The 19,504-nt window shown below is 37.1% G+C and overlaps 2 protein-coding genes across 4 annotated transcripts in view; one reads left to right on the top strand and one right to left on the bottom strand.

Annotated features, from left to right (window-relative positions):
* Positions 1-234: 234 nt before the first annotated feature.
* SPATA1 (spermatogenesis associated 1) lies at positions 235-14,406 on the top strand. 3 transcript variants are annotated; one of them, XM_053985150.1, is made up of 13 exons: positions 235-306; positions 1,191-1,297; positions 4,377-4,494; positions 6,523-6,576; positions 6,671-6,995; positions 7,110-7,355; positions 7,809-7,935; positions 8,090-8,150; positions 8,738-8,855; positions 9,644-9,769; positions 11,675-11,844; positions 12,874-12,972; positions 13,780-14,406. In XM_053985150.1, the coding sequence occupies exons 1-13, from the start codon at positions 271-273 to the stop codon at positions 13,882-13,884; spliced, it is 1,692 nt and encodes a 563-aa protein (XP_053841125.1). In that variant the 5' UTR covers positions 235-270; the 3' UTR covers positions 13,885-14,406. The 3 variants fall into 3 exon arrangements, with proteins under 3 accessions (XP_053841125.1, XP_053841124.1, XP_053841123.1); XM_053985149.1 differs by lacking the exon at positions 9,644-9,769 and having other exon boundaries at positions 7,110-7,316; XM_053985148.1 differs by lacking the exon at positions 9,644-9,769.
* A 1,314-nt stretch (positions 14,407-15,720) lies between these two features.
* The window catches only part of CTBS (chitobiase), a 6,484-nt gene continuing 2,700 nt past the window's right edge, over positions 15,721-19,504 (bottom strand). Inside the window, 4 exon segments of the mRNA XM_053985163.1 lie at positions 15,721-16,929; positions 17,850-18,011; positions 18,662-18,759; positions 19,313-19,484. Coding sequence (XP_053841138.1) covers positions 16,744-16,929; positions 17,850-18,011; positions 18,662-18,759; positions 19,313-19,484 — 618 coding nt within the window. The 3' untranslated portion in view covers positions 15,721-16,743.

The following is a 19,504-nucleotide window of genomic DNA, read 5'->3' as shown; positions in this document are numbered from 1 at the left end:
TTCCCCCAGTTACTTAGGTGATACTCACTTGTGTAGAAGGTGTGGTTGATTCTGTTTGCATTTAGCTGGAAGCTTTCTGCCTCAGCACAGACACAACTTCCATTATCATGAGTGGAATAAAGATCAGTAAATGAAAAAAAAAAAGGATATTTATGCAGTAACTTCTGTCATAGCAGATTATCATGAAACTCATTCTTAAAGAATGCTTCAATCAAAAAGAAAATTAGAAAGCCCAGCTGGCATTTGCTGTGGTCACATAGAGGGACCAACATGTCATTGAGTCAAATGAGACCTCGAACTTCACAGGTGAGAGTTTTTTCTACTTTTCCACAAATATTTTTTAGACTTCACAAACAAAAAATAAAAATACATTAAAACAAGGTTCTAGAATACCTGAGAGGAAAAAAAAGATGTGCTTTTAAAATAGTATATATAGAAAGAATTATTTTCTAGTTCATATCGAGTAACTCAAGACTTGCAGAAATATTTAATATAGCTTATTTGCATGGCTTTTATTTAAAGGGAAGTATATCATCCTTGTCAAAACTATCTGATTTTTACTAAAAATATCAAGAGCTGGAAATTAGCAGTGCAACAACTACCATGGGTCCGAACACAGCCCAAGTGAACCTTGCTCAGAGCCAGCTTAGTTATTCTTTTTGCAGACATTAGTAGGAGCATTTTTGTGTTTTCAAGGTAGCTAATATGATTAACAAGTCAGAAATATTTTGATTTTTTTTTTCTTGATGACACAATCAAGTTGTGGTGCTATTTGAACCAAGCTTTCAGGGCTTTGCATTTTTTATGAGATGAAGGAAGGTAGGATTTCAGCTGAGGGATTCTTGTAGTCATGACATTCTCCAGAGTATCAACTGGTTTTGGTAGGATCTCTCCATTGCTGTCACAGTGATACACAGCAGTAGCACAGGCTCTCTATTATCTCACTTCCATTGGAGAGCCTGTTCTAATGTGACTTATTTTGATGCTGTCAGCTGGCACTCAGTCACAAATTGCTCTGCTGTCACTCTTCTCACAATCTATCATCACTGTGAGACAGGGCCTCACTGTTCTAGTCCCTCTGCTAATACCAAGGGAACCATTCCTGCCTAAAAAAATTAGAAGTCCACCTAAACAAAACAGAGTGTATAGGAAGAGGATGATAATACATTTACATCTGTTCTTTTTTCTAGCTATTGGAGCTTCATGTTTTTTATGTCCCAGCAGAAGTGTGGAACTTTAAGCTGAATACAGTTCCTGTAGCTCTTTCTAGCAAATTTGTCTCAGCTGGATTTATAAGGTGAGTGTAGTTTTAGGTTTCATGTGTGTGGTGGGTCCTTCACACTGTCCTTCAGTCCAACTTTTAGTCTAACTGTTGCTCTAGAGAGCACAATTACATCTGCAGCAGAAACTAATTGTCTAATTAAATTTCTGGAGTGTAAGTGGTGACCATAACTAACATTATGTTAATTTGTACTCTATCAGGCTTAGCTCCCTTGCAGCCCATGGTGTAGACATTGAAAAGCACTTCCAGAGCAGTGCTAGTATTTCTGCAGAATGAATTTTATTGTAAAATCATATCTTATATTCTTTCTGTCTCCTTGAGCCTGATTATCAAAAGCTGGAATTCTTTTGGGCAATGGGCCAGCTTCAAGACAGTGGCTTTATGAAGACAGGTTTTGTCTGTCATTTCCCAGGAACAGGGGTATGATGATCTGAGCTCTCTGAGTCCAGAGTAAGAGCTGATACCTTGTTTCTCAAGGGGAAGCATTACAGCCCATGAACCAGCAGCATTTCCTCTTTCTTCTTGAGCAGTGAAAGGCTGTGCACAACACCATGTACTGGGTGTGCTCTCAGGTAGCTGTTTAAAGGACTTAGTGAAAGAATACCCTGGTTCCCAGTCCTAGGCTCAAGCCTGGCACTGAGAGTTGCATTTTAAATCAGTCATAACTTTGAAAGTTTTTTTTTATACTCCTAAACACTTTGCTCACAAATTCTAGTATCTAGTGTGGTGAGAAGTTGTAGAAAAATCAGATAATGTAAAGATGTGTATTGAAACTGAGCTTTTACATGCACCTTGTCTACATCTGTGCAAAACCTGTCAATTCAGCTAAAACTGCAGGGAATAGAGGTTTTAATTAATTTAAATTGAGTCTTGTATTACCCACTTAAGACAATATACAGTGTAGCTGAAAAGACTGACAGCAGTCAGGTATGAGCATGTAGGGCAGAATGTATTCATTCTTACAGCTGCTTTTGTTGAAAGGCTGCTCAAAACCATTCTCTGGTAAGTGCATATACCAATAAGTGCATATACCCATTTTGTTTGCTGTTCTAGTGTGCAGCAGAGGTGCAGAATACATGTCTGAAGTGGTAACCTCATTTCATGTCATGGACATCTGCCACTGCCCTATATTTTCTAGTGTAAATTTATTTCACTGAGGCATCAAATTAAATTAGTTCTTCACTGATTTCAGTGGGTTTATATCTGCCTGGGTATTGTTGCTTGCTAATGACTCTTAGATAATTGCTAATTAATTCTTCTATGGGTACTATGCAATGCTGCAGTACATTAGCATTAACAATAACTAGTACCTGGCCAGTGAATCACTGCCTTTAAAAACACAAAAAAAACCCAAAAAAACAAACAAAAACTTTAAAACTTCTTTTATTATAATCCAGGAGAGGGAATGGCAGCCTTGCTGATATTCCTGTGGCTTGGAAGCTGCTGATAGCTCTGTTCAGTCAATCCTAGTGCTGTCTGAGTCAGCTTTCCAAAGGATTCCTAGGTCAAAGTACAGGCCACTTCCATTAGCTGTGAAATTAGAGGAAGATATTAAGGGTGAGATTGTCTATGGCCCTGATTTCTTGTTCCCATGAACTTGATTTCTTAGCCTCTGTGAGATTTTTTTTTCATTCCTCATTCCTCACCACAGAAGCCAAGTTTTATTATTTCTAGATGAGATGACTGTAACGAACTCTAGTTTGCATTACTTTTAAAGGGACACCCTGAAGCAAGTGACTGGTATGTGACTGTTTTCTGCCAGCCAGTGGCAGCAAGTGACAAGCTAATATTATTGTATTTTCCTAGCAGCTGCACTGGCAAATAATTTTGTGATAAAATTCTGCCCTATATCTCAGGATCTGGATACCTAGATACTTCCCCCCCATTAGACATTGTAGATGTGTCCACTCTGCAGACTTTGGTCTCCTCTGCCTTGTGCCTGTGCTCCAGGGCAGTTTTATGATCTTGAGGAGGTTCCTGTAAGTCCAAGCTATTTGAAATCATACACGACAAGCCTTGTAGCCCACTGCAGTATTGTGTCCATGCAATGAAAACGGCAGTGTTTTACTACGTGCTTGAGGTGTGAACTGAAGGCCTATAGGGCTGCTTGCAAGAGCAAACAAACCTTGACAGGGTAATGTTGAAGACCTGTTCAAATGGAAGACCTGGCAGGTTCTTGTCTATGGTGTCTGCTGAGAATGCCATGTGCTATCCCCCAAGCTGTGCCTGTGCATTGCTTGAGGAGTGAGAGCTGCCTGGGCCAAAATCATCCTACCACTTAATCAGTGTGGGTGATTAACAGTCTCAGGCCTTCATTTGTTCCCTGGTTTCTTATATGGCAGCATAGAACAATTGGTATTTGGTATGCCTCTGGCACATATGGATTTATTGTGCAGAGATGCTTTTTATTCTGTAGTGATTTTTCTACTGAGCTCATTACCTAAATATTTGCATACTTTCATGTAGTACATTAAATGATGCAATTCATATTTGTGTCAGCATTCTCATCCTCAAATCATGGTGGAAATGTTCACACTGCAGTGTTTGGTTTTTATTTAAAATACATTTCCATGCGCACATGCACACACCCATCTGTGAATTTGTGCTGGAGAAGACAAAAGCAAAGGAATGTGCCTGCTGCTTAAAGTGGACAATGCTGAAGGCTCCTTTGGCCTTGGGTGCTTGAAGGGAATGTTCAAGAGTCCTGGTCCAGCCCCATGAAACTGTGTCACTTAAATGGAAGTGCATGACTATAGCTTCCAGAGGTGTTGCTATTCATCTGCAGATGAGCAACAGCATTCTGAAGAAGTAAATTTCATATTTTGTCTGCTTCCATATTCTCCCTCTCTACGAGGCTGGTACAATGTGAATCTTGCTGGTTAAAGTTAGGACAGCCCTTACAGTGCAGTGTTCTGAGTGCCACACCAAGACCCTCTGGCCTGTCTGTAACTGGGTTCAGTTCTAGGACATAGTTCCCAGTTTTGGTCATTCTCTCTGTGCAAGCCAGCACATACAGACCATTATCTTCCCCCTCCTACTAACTAGGCATCATTATTTGATCTTACAGATGTATTAATGAATGACAACATTCTAGGGTGTCTCCTCACATCACATTAAGAGTGCTGCGGGAGAGGCTTGGAGAGTACCTGGGTGGAGTGAGAGTTGCAGATAAATTCAGATTTTTAAAATGCATTGGGAAAAAACTAGCAGTGGTAAGTTAATTTTTTTTTTTCTTTAGTGCTCTTCTGTTTTATAATGTAAAGCAGAGATTTGATTCCTGCAGATGAGATAATATCACACAAAGTAGAGATAACTTTAGGAGCACTGTTAGCATTTCTTTTAAACATGCTGCAGCATAAGCTCTTGTCAGAACATATCTGCTTCCCTAAGTGCAAAGGCAAAGCTGGACAGTTGTATTAGAAATACCCTTTAAAGCAATAGGTGTAATTAGTTGCTCTCCATTGAAAATATAATGGTTTTGATAAGTCCATGGATTAAATGTGATAAATCTGGTTGCATTAAAAAAAAAAAACCCAAACCCATAAGGCCATTACTACCTGTACACAGTTGAAATAATTCAGTTGACAAATTTGCAGTGGAAGGTCAGTCAGAGTTCCTCTAATGGCTCCTGCTGTGACCTGCTCAAAAGCATTTAAGACATAATTCTCTGAATGAAAGCTTCTCTAGATGTTCCACTGTTTAGTCCAATAATACAGTCTGAGATGTAAGTAATAAAGCCCCTACATGTGTGAATCATAACTGCTCCTCACATCAATTCTACATATACATCTTACAAAGTATAACTAAAGATTAAATAAACTGTAAAATTAGTCCAACTGAAAGTTTGTTCATGTAATACACAGAGATTTAAGTAATTTATATAAGTATAGAACACTTTTTCCATGTCTCATTTCACCTCTTTCTCATGGATTTGAAAATTAATTACAATCAGGAAATTTGGTGCCATTCTTTATTTCATTTCTAGTTGAATTATCACTAAAATCACTCTCATAGAAGATTAGAATAAATACTAACTCATATGCAAAAACTAGGTGGAAAAACATGAAAAGAAACTTAAAAGACTGTGATACAATCTAAATTGGAAAGTAGGCATATGTTTTCAGTGAATTGAGGTCTTCTTCACTGAATGATAATAAGTAAGATGATTAATTTTCTTCCCCACATAGTTCAGAGATAAATGGAGACATTTTCCAGCCTTTATGATGTCAGCAGATGAATAAAGTATTTTATGTTAATAGAGAATTAAATATACTGGTAACATACATGAAAATTTATAGAGAATAATGAAAGATAGTTTTTCTTTGAGGTATTTACTGTTGCTTGATGTTTAACTTTATAACAAAGTGTAAAGCAATAAACCAACTGCTTTATTTGTTGTTTAGGGTCATGGTAACCTCATTGAATTACATCTCCATGATCAAATATTTGTTGAGTGTTCTCTCCCCTTAGTCTTCTGTTTCACAACTCTAACAATGTAAGCAGAACTAAGAGCTGTGCCCTACTTGCAAGCAAGGGTCTTTTAAATGAAAAGATAAACATAAACTAAATTCATGTTCATTTGCTCTTCCTTTTTTGCATATAACCTGTGTGTTTAATTCAATATAATTATTTGAATGTAAGCTCAGATTTCTTTTCCTTACATTGGAGCACATCTTTCAAATATATGTTGAGTATTTTAGAGTTTGTTTTAAGGACAGCTGTTGAAATTGAAAGTGTACGTCATAAAAATAATATGAAGGAAAACGATAGATACGAGAAGACATAGGATAATATTAGCTTTTTTTTCCCATATACATTCAATATTTTGCAATACTGTATTAGGTAAATAGAGAAAATTATATGCAACTCAGCATTTCTGTTCAGATTCAGCTTGAAGCAACTTTTGATAAAGAAAGTTGAAAATTTTCTTTTCCTGTGACTGTTAGATCATGTCCTTTGAACCATAAGAGAAAGTGCAAAGGATAATAAAACATTCAGTACGTGCATGTAATCTTGTGGGTCTGATTAAGATTTTGAAAAACAGACAAAGTTTCAGAACTCTGTCAGAAAATACAAATGTAGTCTGAGATACTTTTACCCCATAAGGCCACTGCAGATTATAGTGATGGTGATAAAAGAATGCAGTATGTAAAAATGACAATAGAATGCATATGTCACATGCAACACTATTGATGAAAAGATTATTTTATTTGTTACACTTCCATACTTTCTCTTCTGAGGTGAAAGCAAAGCAGGAAACAGAACTGGAACTGAAGTCATTTGCTCCTCCTTATGTAAGTACTGAGTGGCTTGTAAGGTACCATTTTCAGAAACTTTATATTGCACATTTTCTTTGTCCTGTCTGATGTATATACGCTGTAATTTCAGGCACTTTATCCTGAATTATATTTATTACCTGGAGTGGAATATTTTGAAGATGTTTATCCTTTGCCATCATTACCTCAACAAAAACATCATGTTAGTGAAGAAGCTAATAGGTTTGGTCATGGATCAAGATTATCCAGCCTTTCCCAACAGAAACCTGAAAAAGGCAAACCAGTTTTACAAAGTATACAAAGCAGGCATCAGGTAGAAAATCTGGAAGTGCCCAGTCCTGTGGAATGGGGTGAGAAAGAGCCTGTTCCAGTTCCACACACAAACAATAAGCAAGACAATAACAACTGGATTCCAAAAAAACAGTTTGAAGAAAAAGGTGCGCTTAACCAATGTAGTGAAAGAGGGTGATGAATGAGAAGAAAAACAAATATTATGGTTAACATTTACAGTAAAATAATATCTCTGTTTCATATTATCAATTATTATGCAGATCAAAGTGAATCTGATGGATCTCTCTTCACACCAAGTCATCCAAATCCTGCAGACCAGGAGTCTGGAAGGTGTGACCTGGTATTACAGACCTCTGAGCAGAATCATTTCAGCCAAGATCAAGAAGACTGCAGTGCTCCTAAGTGGAATTATAAAGCCACAGGAACTGCTCTTACTCATGTAAACCACAGTGATGAACAAGGGCAGGGTAACAAAAGGCCCCAAAATCACATTAAATATCAAAAGGGTACACATGTTTGTTATTGTCTTTTTTGCTAAAGCAAGAGTTCTAGAAAGCAAAGTAAAGCTAAGTTTTAAGAAATCTGTAATTAAATATCAGAACAATATTCCATTTTTTAAAAATAATGATATCTTTCAAAGAGATGTGGTTTTACCTTGTGAATCCTCCATTATCACTGTGTGCTCATATAGAGAAACACTTTACTATAGTTGATACATTTGTCTAATCACCAGAATTAATCAGATAAAAATTCTAATAACAAAAATACCTTTTTTTTTTTCCTTGATTTCTTTGTTCTGTTATTTATGGAACATTTCCAAATCCTAGAGATAACACCACTTGCTGTGCTGATTCACTGAATTTCCAGAACAGGTTGGAAAGTCCAGTCATTGACAGTCAAACCAGCCTGATTTTTGCAAGTGTAATCTATGTATTTTTGTCATCACTATCCTGTCACAGAACTAGCGAACATGGAAAACAATGAGCATCAAAAAAATACCAAATTAAGAAGAGACAGAACACAGGATGCTGAAATTCTTAAAATAATGGAAGACCAAACTACACATTCTGTTCACAAAAAACAAAGGTTAGCAAATACTGCATCTTCAAAAATAATGGATAATGTTAATTCCCTGACACAAACTTACTTTATAGACTTCAAATAAATGAAAGAAAAGGAGGGGAAAAACATTTTGGTCAATGAACTTTCACTTGTTTTTTTTTTTTTTATTTTATCTTAGCTTGCAGCGAAACAGAACTAAGAAGACTAGAGTTGGTCTTGGTGAAAAACTGGATAATCAGGTATGTTTTTCAAGGTAACATTCCTAGTAATCTTGAGCAATAAATATAGTTCTCCACCTAGAAACAGTCTAATTTTATAAGACTGGTGACTTTTTATAAATGTGAAAGATTTGACAATAATTGAGAAAAGTTAATTCATGCACTGCTACTTAGCAGATTTTCTAATGAATATCAACTATATTTCTAAACAATTAAAATCTGCAATTACTAGTTTTAGTTTAGAAATTGGCAGTTTTTGATTTCATAAATAACAAACCAGGTGGCTGTTTAAAGGCCCTTAGTTCCTGGTCTTGCATGGGTCTCAGTAACTTGGGGATTATGGGCATGGACAAGAGCCATTAGCAACAGTCTGTAGTTTTGTCTGTATGTTCTCTGTGATGGAAGTGTTCAGTGTTCTCACTTTGTTTGCAGAGACCCAGCTGTTTGTAATTTAGTGGCCATGTGTACTGGTAACAGAATAAAAAAGCCTATCTGCAGAAGTCAAATTCAGCCCTCTCGTTCACTCAGGCCACTTTCAGGGCCTGTGTCTAATGTAACTATTCAGGATTATGGTTGTGTACTTACAGTTGTGTCTTTTGACTCCATAGGCAGATGAAAACAAGCAAAATCATCTTACTTGTCCTAAAGAGAGTATTTCAGCTCCTAGTCCACCTTTTTTGGCACTTACTGTAAATCCAGCTCAAGTTCCTGTAATTCAGGCAGCAAGTGAGTACATGGTTCCAAGAAATTGCAAGGAAGTGAACATTTAATCAAGACTAAAGAGTCAATGAAGACATAAATACCTACAGTATACATGCCTTAATTCCCAGTATTGTTACAAATTTTAATTTATGAATAGAAAATTCCAGGTATTTATGGCTGCATAGGCTGTCCTAGAGCTTGCAGGTTCCCAGCATTAGAAAACCCAACTTGTCAAGTGGATGGAAGGAGAAAAGGAGGGAGATCAGATGAAATACTGCAGGCTCCAGTGAGAATGTAGCAAAGAAAATCACAAGTAGTGTTGCTGAGGAGGAGGGTAGTGAGAAGTTAAGTGTTAGACCTATTGTTGCAAACTACTGGAAGTCTGAGATACTGTCCTGCCAGCTGGAGTTTAAGACAAGATTTCTCTACAGTTTATATTGCAATGTATTTTAAGCAGGAAATAGTCTTTTGAGGGCTTTTTTGGCTTCATTGACAAGAGTTTGCAATGTATGGAGTGAATATATCTCTTGATTACAGAGTTTTAGTGATATATTGTCTAAACATATAGAAAGATGTTTGTGTGTGTGTGTGTGAGTGCCTGGATGCATGCTGGATTTCTCCCTTTTTCTAAAGCACCAGACATTCTGAAAAGTTAGATTAAAAAGAAATCTGATTAAAATGAAATTGTTTCTACTGCTTGTTCTGACAGAGCTTTTGGCATAATTTGTGATGAGTGCATTACAAAAGTCTTGACTGATCCTTTGTACTTAGGGTATTGAAATGCTTGCTAAATAAAATTATAATATCTTTAGAAAACAAGATGATAGAACAATTGAAACAAATGAAGGAAGACAGAAGGCACATGGAAAAAACTAGAGAAGAACTGAGCAAAAAAGCTAAAGGGCTACTGGAACAAAATAAGCTGAGGAGATACCATGGTACACTTTTAATTTATTTTGGAATTTGGAGTGATTGAGAAATTACACTGCAACCAATGTGAAAATATTTGTCTCCTTGTCAGTGAGCTTAATTACAGAGAGAACAGTTTGGTCACCAATAGCTCCAAGAAGACTCATTTTGTGTAATAGCATGCTAGAAAAATTCAAGGTTGCAGTGTTTCCTTCCACTCCTTTTTTTTTTTTTTTTTTTTCTTTTCTTTTCTTTTCTTTTCTTTTCTTTTCTTTTCTTTTCTTTTCTTTTCTTTTCTTTTCTTTGCTTTGCTTTGCTTTGCTTTGCTTTGCTTTGCTTTGCTTTGCTTTGCTTTGCTTTTCATGCCATATTTTATAAAGTTAAGGTTATTCTGGCTTTCCTAAACTATTCAAGTTGTGTCTCATGTATGTGCTGTGCTCAGAGAGCTACTGCAGGCTGCTTCTCTCTGAGGCCCAGGGCAGCTTGGCATATTCTAATCCTGCCTTTAGCTTGCAGGGTTTGTACTGTGTTGATGGGGCTTCAGGTAAATTGCAGCATGATAATTTTTGTTCCTCTTATCCAATGGCATTCAGCTTATGACATGGAAGTTCCAAGCCTGTTGTGACAAGCTTGACCAATCTTGATTTTTAACAAGGTCAAATCTCATTGACATTTCACACGAATTTTCTTCATAAAATTATTTTCAAGTTTATACTTAAAGCTATCTTCCCTAAGTCACATTCCAGATATACAGAGATGAGATTTAATAATTTTGATGTTTTGAGAGCTTTCTCTTTGTGCTTAAAGTCTCAAATATTACTTGTAGCTCGTTGAAAGGAGACAAGCTAATTCCTTCAGTTATTCTCTAAGGATATGACTGCACTGCACCCTGCAGCATGGGGAAATTTGTATTTAAAAAACCCCAGACCTGGGTGTGTGAAGCAGTAACTCTGTAGTAGCAATTCAAGATAGAGATAAGCCCTAAATAGCACCTGCATTGCCTTAACTTATGTTGTCCAGTTAGCTAAAATAAAGGTTATTTCACAAGGATTCAAACAGCTTCTGAAGGGTATGTAGGAAGCATCAGTACCTCTGAATTTTTATCAGACCTGAAGAGTTTTGTAAGTAAGGGCAGGTAGCAAGCATGTTTCTTTACAAGGTATTAAAGAAAGAGCATTTTCTGCAGTAACAGCCAGCTGAGTCTGTATTTAATACCCTCCTAAGACTGCCATGCTGACAAGCACTCTCAGTTACCTGGCATAGAGTCATCCTCCAACAGCTGAGCTCTTTTAGGTAAGTTTCAGTTGTTCTGCTTCCATAAAATATGCCTTGAAAGAAGGGATTCATTTAAGACACTACAGATATGCAGTGGCCATAAGACTGCCACAGCACATGCAGGGGCATTTATGTGCCACCTCTTGATAGGACATTGATAACATAGGTGGAATCATAGTAATGTGTAAAGGTAACTGTCTGCCATAATTTGGGAAGTCAGTATAAAATGAAGCTGTTCAAAATCTCTGGCCATGAAGAGCATAAACTTTGCCTAAATCTACAATACTACATTTTCTGGGACAGTAGAGCTGTGGACTTCAGACTGTGCTGGGCATACCAATCTTCACAGGCCAGGAGCACTTAGGTGCTACAGAACACCCAGGCTGAATAAACTTTGGGTTTGGACCCTGTATTTTATCTCAGTGGACAGATAGAGCCTTGTGTTGCAGGTGTTTGTGTGAAAATTCAGTTGCATTTAGAGTGAATGTAACTTTAATGAAGATTTTTTCACTAAATGTTTATTTTAAAGAAACCTCTTGTCATGTTTCAGTGTGTGCATTGGCCAGCTGAAGCTTGGGAGGTGAGCTGTCATGACTGTCTTCAGCAGACCTCAGGAAAAGGTGAACAAGACCAAACACTATTACTGTTTTCCTGTGCAGTGCGTGAGGAATGGAAGAAGAAGTACTTTGAAACCAAGAAAGCTACAGTTTCACTGGAGGACACTTTAAACAAACTGCAACAAGATTTAGAGCTTTACCACCAGAAATTGATCTTGCAATTGGAAGCCAGAGACAGCCAAAAGCGACCAAACAAAACAACAACCTCCAAGGTATTTGCTTGTATTATTTATTATCTCTTTTTTCACTGTCTGAGGTTTTCTTGTATAAAATATATATTAAAGAAGCAGATTTATCACCAACCAATGACTTGTAAACTAGCTTTAGCTCAATGATCAGACAGAATTCCTTCAGGCCATTTGTCTCAAAGAGACTGCAGAAGTGTTTGAGTCTGAGCATTTGTTTCTTTCTGCTTTCTGTTGGTACTTTTTTGTAACAAAATCCCCTTCTGTTCAGTATGGTTAGTGGATTGTTCAGTTCTACTTTGTTTCTATCATCCAAGATTTCATACAAGGAGGCAATGAATGTTTGGAGCACACAAAATGTAACTGTAGCTTTTGAAGTGGTTGCACTTCAACTATTGTAAAACTGTGAGTTCCATAGGAAGTTCAGAGGGATTAAAAAGAGAAAAGATAAAAGAAAAGGAGGAAACACCCTTTCCAACAGTTGTGTCTGCTAATTTTCTAAATGCATTAATGGAAGCAAGGCTGTTGACAAAACTGAAGCTAGCCTAGGAAAAATAAATGTCCCTCTCTTGCATCTGAAAGGTGTGTGCATGTACAATCTTCTAAGAGTATATATTATATACAAACATGTATTATTTGAACTATCCTGAAATACCTACAAAATAAAAATATGAATAGGGTTGACATTGCATTACTGGCTATGTCCAGACACATTATTTTGAGGGGCATACCAGGGGTGGGGTTTTTTTGGTCTCCCTGACTGGGCACAGAGAGGCCTTACATGAAGGATATGCACAAGGCACCAGTCCCACAGCAGTTCTGTAGTGGCCAGCACCCCGAGAAGGGAGCCAGGATTTCCTGAGCTCTTAGGCTGAGCACAGGGGTGCTCCCCAGCCCTCGTGAGCAACGTGCAGCCAGGCAGGCATCAGCAGGATGGGAAGGCAGGGGAGTTGGAAAGAGGCTGTTGGAAGATTGCTTCTGAGTGGTGAAGTAACACCCAGTCAGGGAGCAGATGCACTAATGCTGCACTTGGAGGTCTGTTGTTGTTTCACACAGAATTACACAATCATCCGGATTGCTACAGTGCAGCATGAACTCCATCATCTGAGGAGGAAGCTAGATGATACAAAAATGAGACTCCTAATAGAAATTAAGGTACTGTGGCTTTTAATTAGAACAGTCAAAATGTGGTAATGTATAGAAAAAAATTAGAACATCTCAATTATTAGATTGAACTGCTAAACAGTTCTTGGTTTATGCTGTTAGTTTTAAGGTGTTAGGTGTTGTGACTTTAGCATTTGAGCTAAATCACTCCAGAACACAGGCTGTTAGATTATTTGGAAGGTATGGCATTCAAACAACTTAGATACTCAATGTACTATGATAAGTGTGTGAGCTAAGGTTCACAAACTTATTCATAAAATTTGCATTTCATTCAAAAGGTAATTGAAGAAATACACCTGGTGTGGTGAGGCATTGAGCAATAATAAATAGACCATGACAAAAAAAAAAAAAAAGTCTAAGCAAATGGCAGACCTCTTCATCTGCTTTATTCAGTATCAGTGTTGCCTATGACTTTTTGGAAGGAAGAGGTAGTAGAGGTAGTATAGGCCTTCACACTGGACAGCTTTCCAGCTCTGAAAGCTAATAGGAGTGTTCTACATCACAGAGATTGCCCATACTCCTGTTAACTGGGTACCCAGGGTGGTTGTAATTATTGTGACTTCCATTGTCTAGCAAGGAGTGGAAAGAACAATTAATTTGCAGTTGTCGCAAAAACATCAAGGCAAAGTACAGAACAAAGTAGTGCTAGAGCATGTAACATTTCAAAGATGAAAGATATATCCTGTATTCAGCCATCCTGTATAAAATCCAGTCTTAGTTATATAAACCTATATGCATGTCAGCTCCAAAAAAAGCTTCCTTAAATTGCCATCCCTTAAGTGATGGGTTCTTTTGCAGATGAGAAAGCAGGCAGCATCTGATTTACGAGCACTGAGAGCGGAACTGACACAGAAGAAGATTCATTCCACTTTAATTCTCCAGTCCAGAAAATCAGGAATTTAAGAAGATGACATGACTAACATCTGTGAAGTCTACAGCAGCTCTCCAGTGTGTGTAGAAGAGAATTTCAGAGCATTTGTTTGCATGTTCTTGAAGTTACTTTGTAAAAAGATATTAACTATATAAATGTTGTGGAATTTGTATACTAGGCTACTGAGGTAATGCAGCTCACTTCTTTTTATATTTCACTTGCTGTAAGATTAGTCAGCTACTTAAACATACAGTTTAAGCTAGTAACATGTCTAAAATTAAGCTGTTATTTTTAAAGTGCAAATTAGTTAATTGTGTAATATCCCAGTGGTATGCTGATGTTCTTTCATTAACCACATAGCTACTAAGAAATAAACCTAAAATCTGTAACCTCCTGTTCCTAATTTCAGTCTCCCACATTCCATTTCTACAGTTTCTCTAGAACTACAGCAACAGTAATCCTTTATTTGGCTATTTACTGGAGTATGTTTTTGCCATTATAAATATGCCTATCTATAAATTACCAGTGTATCATTACTGTATCATTATGAAGCATAAACAAAATCTCAGATAAACTCACTTTATTCCATATCTAGCTGGTTTTGTTCCCTCCTTTATTAGGAAAGGCACACGGACATTAAGTGTCTTCTGCAGTTTGAAAGCTTGCCTGAAAGCTTTCTCTTGGACCAGTATAAAGATGATCCTGTCCCAATTTACTCTTCCACATTCTGCCTTTCCTTAATTCCAAGGTCAAGCATGCCCTGAGATTAACAATTCTCTGAAAGAGAAATCAGAAACCTCTTCATAGGAATTTTTTTCTAGCTCCACTCTTTTTGCCTCTTTGCAAACCAGATGTTATTATATTAAGCAGAAGAATAACATGCTAGGAATTAATCTCAGCCAAAAAGCTATCAAGGCTGTATTTATTACTGGAAGTGAAACACTCATGGGAAATAAGTTATAGGATAGGAAAATTATGCAGCTCTCAAAAGAACTAACTTAGAAATATCTTGAGTCAAACCACCCATTATCCAATTAATTTTCTTAAAGATAGGACTTAACAAAGATTTTAGTGCTAAAGGATTAAATAAATTATTAAAACTACACCCACTTTTGCTTAATTCTCTATTGAATTCTCTATTTAAGAATTGTGTCTTATTTAAGATATGAAAGCAGGCTACTAGCTACTAGAAAATCAGAACCTAAATTTAAAGTATAGTATTATCAATTCACGATTCTTGACTGCTACAGGAAAAATAGTTTTATTATTAAATCAGCTGGCTCTCAGAATTTTGCAGGTCAGATATTTGTAGCAGAAGACTCTCAATTCAGCAAATATTCATCTAATAGTATTTAAGCATTTAAGTAGTAATACATGTTCTGAAGTACATAAGTGGGTGTATATATATATATAAATATATATAAAATGTAGCAGTTTCTCTTAAGACTTATAGAGTGGTGTTCTAGTGAAAAGCCTTCTGATTTGTCAAGGGAATTTTATAGTTTCTGCTAGAGCAGTAGGCTTCACCTTCTGCTTTCCATCACCTGTAATATCAATTCAGATGAAGTTTTCCAGTCTTTTCCTCAGCAGTCATTATTGTAATGCTGCCATACCATGGTAACCCTTTAGCAAGCAAAAAAACCCAACCAATCAAACAAAAAATCCCCAGCTACCCCCAGCCAAACCAAATCACCCATCAAACCCACAACTGACTACATCTACCTAATTAAATTTTTTTTTTTTTTTAATTAATGGAGTCACTTAAGCAAGGCCCAGTTCACTTTAATCTGGTTGTGAAACAGTTTGGAGAAGCAGACAAGCAGTGTGGGCTGGAAGCTGTAGAACAAGTAAAACACAGACAAGGAACATTGTTTACAAGCTTTACCAAGAACAGCATTTTATTCAACAAATCCTGTAAACACCAGCCAATCTTTACATCACTATGGGTATTTCAAAAAATTATACAACTTCTTTAGGCAAATGATTTTATGAAAATATGAACTAGAAAGAAAACAATCTCCTGTTATCTCAGAGGCAACACCCCATGAAAACATAAAGCAGGCTACTGAATGAATCTTAGGGTGTGTGGGAAAATAGATATGCAGTTCATTAAAGAAGCTTCTGAATTCTAGTTTTCAGGAAGTAAAGTAGCTTGAAATAGAAGGAAACATCATCCAAGTCCTCTTCATATTAATGCTTCTTCTTCAAGCTAAGGTCAGAGGTTTTTGGCTTTTGAAACTAAGAGATTTATGTGATACACAAGGACCTTGAAACTGGAGTTTATTGAATATTCCTTTCTAACAACAAGTTTGATATAAATCTTAACAGCAACTTCTTAATGTTATATAATTTCTTCAGTCCATAAAAATCTTTTAATCTAGAAGAGTAACCAAGCTGCATATAATCAGCAATCTGTCTCTCCAGTATTCTGTTTAATCTGATTGTAGAGTGACTTAGCTAAAATATTGTTTGGGTTGGGAAGTCAGAAGGCTGAGACTGCACCATGTAACACAGGAATAAATATTTGCTGCATCTGGCAGCTTTAGCAAAGCATCATTATGGGACTGCCCCTGTAAATCCATCAGTTGGTCTTGTTACCAGATACACACTGGGTTCAAGTGTTAACTAACTTACAGTAACTGTGAAAAATTAAAAATATGAGCAGTCCTAAAAAAACCTACTGATGCAAGGATTGTTGTTCCAAAGCAACATTGGAATTTTCTGAAGAATGAAAATACAGCATTACATATAAAATAACAAGATTAATTTGCCTAGTTTTTAAAGTTTTTGTAATCACAATATATTTATATAGAGTCAAAATCTGTGATAGTGTAAGCCAAAATAAAAAATTACCAATTTTCATCATTCTAAATCAAGGGTTCACACAATTCTTATGGTGTCAGAGCTTGCCACATTGCTTGAGTTTGTTGTTCTGCTACAGCTTCCCTGGAATAGTCAAGACTATTTCCATTCCACATGCCAATGCCCCTTAAGCCTCGACTCTTCATATATGCTGCTTTTAGAGAGATGCTGTGAGGGTCATCAAACCATACCTGGTGGAATTGACCAACAGAATCCTAGAAAAACATTTAAACACTAGTGTCAGTGATCACATTTTCTCTTGAACACAGTTAAAAGTATAACTAAAAATTGAGACATACAAACTATGTAGATTTATATAGTATTTTCCAGATTTATCAATTCTTTTTCACACAGGACAATTAAAAATTCTAAGCCAAATATTTGGATATTTTTTAAATTGTAGAATATAAGTTATAAAACAGTGACACAATTTAACTGAAGTTAGATTAAAAGACTTTGCTAATTTGTATTTCAGATACAGTATCTAAGCTAACAGGTGAATTTAGTTAGAGATTGTGGGTTTTTTTAGAGGAGGTTATAAAATTTATCAAGGTTATGCTGCTGGTCATTGCTTACAACATCTTTTTAATAACCAACATGTGAAACTTCAATAATGTTTAAAGAAACAAGACAAAATGGATACACTGTGGTGTTCTTGTAAGCACAGTTATTTATGGACTCTTTCACTGTGTCTATGTAGAAAACAAATGCAGAAGAGAACATGTATGCAAGACAGCAAGTTAGGCAAAATTAAGAGCATCTCAGAATCTTTTTTTAGTTTAAATCACTTATCAACTCATGAAAGTAACTCTAACAGTGAAGGACAGAGCTATAGGATGTCTTTGTGCCAAAATGTCCTTTTTGACATGATGCAGTATCTCGAGAAGACTGGAAAGCAATAAAGATCTTTATTACTCCTGGAGTCTTCAGGCACTGCACCCCCTCTCAGGCTAGGAATTCAAGACACATATTTTCAGCAATCATTTACTGTACCAAAAAACCCCAACCAAACCAAACCAAAACAAAACATAGAAAGCATAAAAAGAAGAATCTAATCCAAACAACCTTATAGTCAAAGATCTATGGTTCAGGAATGCTTACTCCACACCACAGTGGCTTGGAAAAAGACTCTTACCTTGTACTCATAAAATGGAGCCTTCTGTACCTCATCCCACAGCACCCCTGAAAGAGAACTGTTCACCTGCTTCATGATGGCTGCGTAGGGGACCTGGCTCCCTGCAGCATCACTGCAAGGAGCCCCACGGAAAGGCACTTTGGGAAGGGAACAAACATGATCCTGAAAAACAAACAGGGAGGCATGAGTTCCAGGTAAGATATACTGAACTCCAGAATAGGAGTACAGCCAAGAACAATTCACAGCAGGTGTTAGGGCCACAAAAATTCCAAAGCAGATACTATTTGTAGAGAAAAGTAAATTAAAACAGCTACATTTTCTTTAATCTGCAGTAATACAGAACTGGATGGATACCCTTCAGCTTAACAGTTGTCTTATCTTTTCCACCTTTAATTGACCCTTACATTGTTCATAAGTGTAATATTTAAGACCTCATAAACTGCTATGCTGTAACAGTCGTAGGTTTGCTATGGTTTGTTGCACCTGTCTTTACAGTGGTGTTGAGAAGGCACATACAAGTGTTGTAGGGCTTTGGACATCGTCTCTTCTCATACTGATAACATTTATAGCTCCTTAGTCAAACACAGTGCTTGGATGTCGTGGGGTTCAGGCTGCCTAAGGAGCTAAAATGCCTTGTCCGGTAACACACTGCTCATCAGTTATCAGCCAAGGAAATAATTCTGTTTTGTGTCCCAGCTTGGTGCTCTTATCCATCAGACCACAGTCCAAAAACAAGATTACCAAAATCTAGTTATATCTTTCCAAAGAAAAAAATTAACAGTTTGATTGCAAACAAATAGTCTTCACCTTACCGTGAATAGGTTTTGGCAGATATAGTCATAGCCATACCAGGGGACACCCATCACAAGCTTCTTAGGGTCAATGCCCATAGCAATGTACTCTTCATATCCTAGTTTTGAGGGAAATAAAAATCAACATGCATTATTTACTTTTCCTATGCTTTTTTTTTCTTACAACTAATTTAGAGGCACAGCCACTGCAGAACTTGCATGACAGAGGCCAAGGTGCAAGCTGTCCTTTGCCTTCACCTGCACTCTCCAGTGAGTGAGACACTTGCTCTACTGAGATTCCAGTAACTGCTCCAGCTGCTCATGCTTAAAACCACCTGCCCTGAGCAGAGGTTCACAGGAATGAGAGAAATGATTCAGGTTCTCTGCAATCCCAGGCAGACACTATTGCTCTGGCTGCCATTTGTCATTCTAAACGTGTTCTTCACACTCATGAGGTTACAAGGACCAACACAGAACTGCTGAAGGTCTGCCTGCAGGCTCATGAGGATCAGGGGCACTGTTTTCACATCCAGACAACACATATTTGAGCACACTCAAAGCCTCACTGCAACAATAACAAAATAAACCTGTCTAAGAAAAAGCCCTCTTTTCTATCTACTCATGTGAGCAAATGGAAATGTTCTGACTCCTGGGGAGATGTTCTGTCCTCACCAACTAAAGTCTGCAGGTAAGGAGCATTGGCTTTTGCAATACAGTCTGTCCAGATCTGGCTCTGTTCATCATATGACATCACAAATAAGAAGTCACAGGCTTCTGCAATCCCAGTGTAGTTGTAGCACCTTTTATCTATGCATGCTGGAGACCAAGCCACATCAAATGTTACCTGAAGGAAAAATGCACAAC

This window comes from Vidua macroura, chromosome 9 (genome assembly GCF_024509145.1).
Source record: "Vidua macroura isolate BioBank_ID:100142 chromosome 9, ASM2450914v1, whole genome shotgun sequence".
NCBI lineage: Eukaryota > Metazoa > Chordata > Aves > Passeriformes > Viduidae > Vidua > Vidua macroura.
This window is presented reverse-complemented; position numbering and strand designations above follow the sequence as displayed.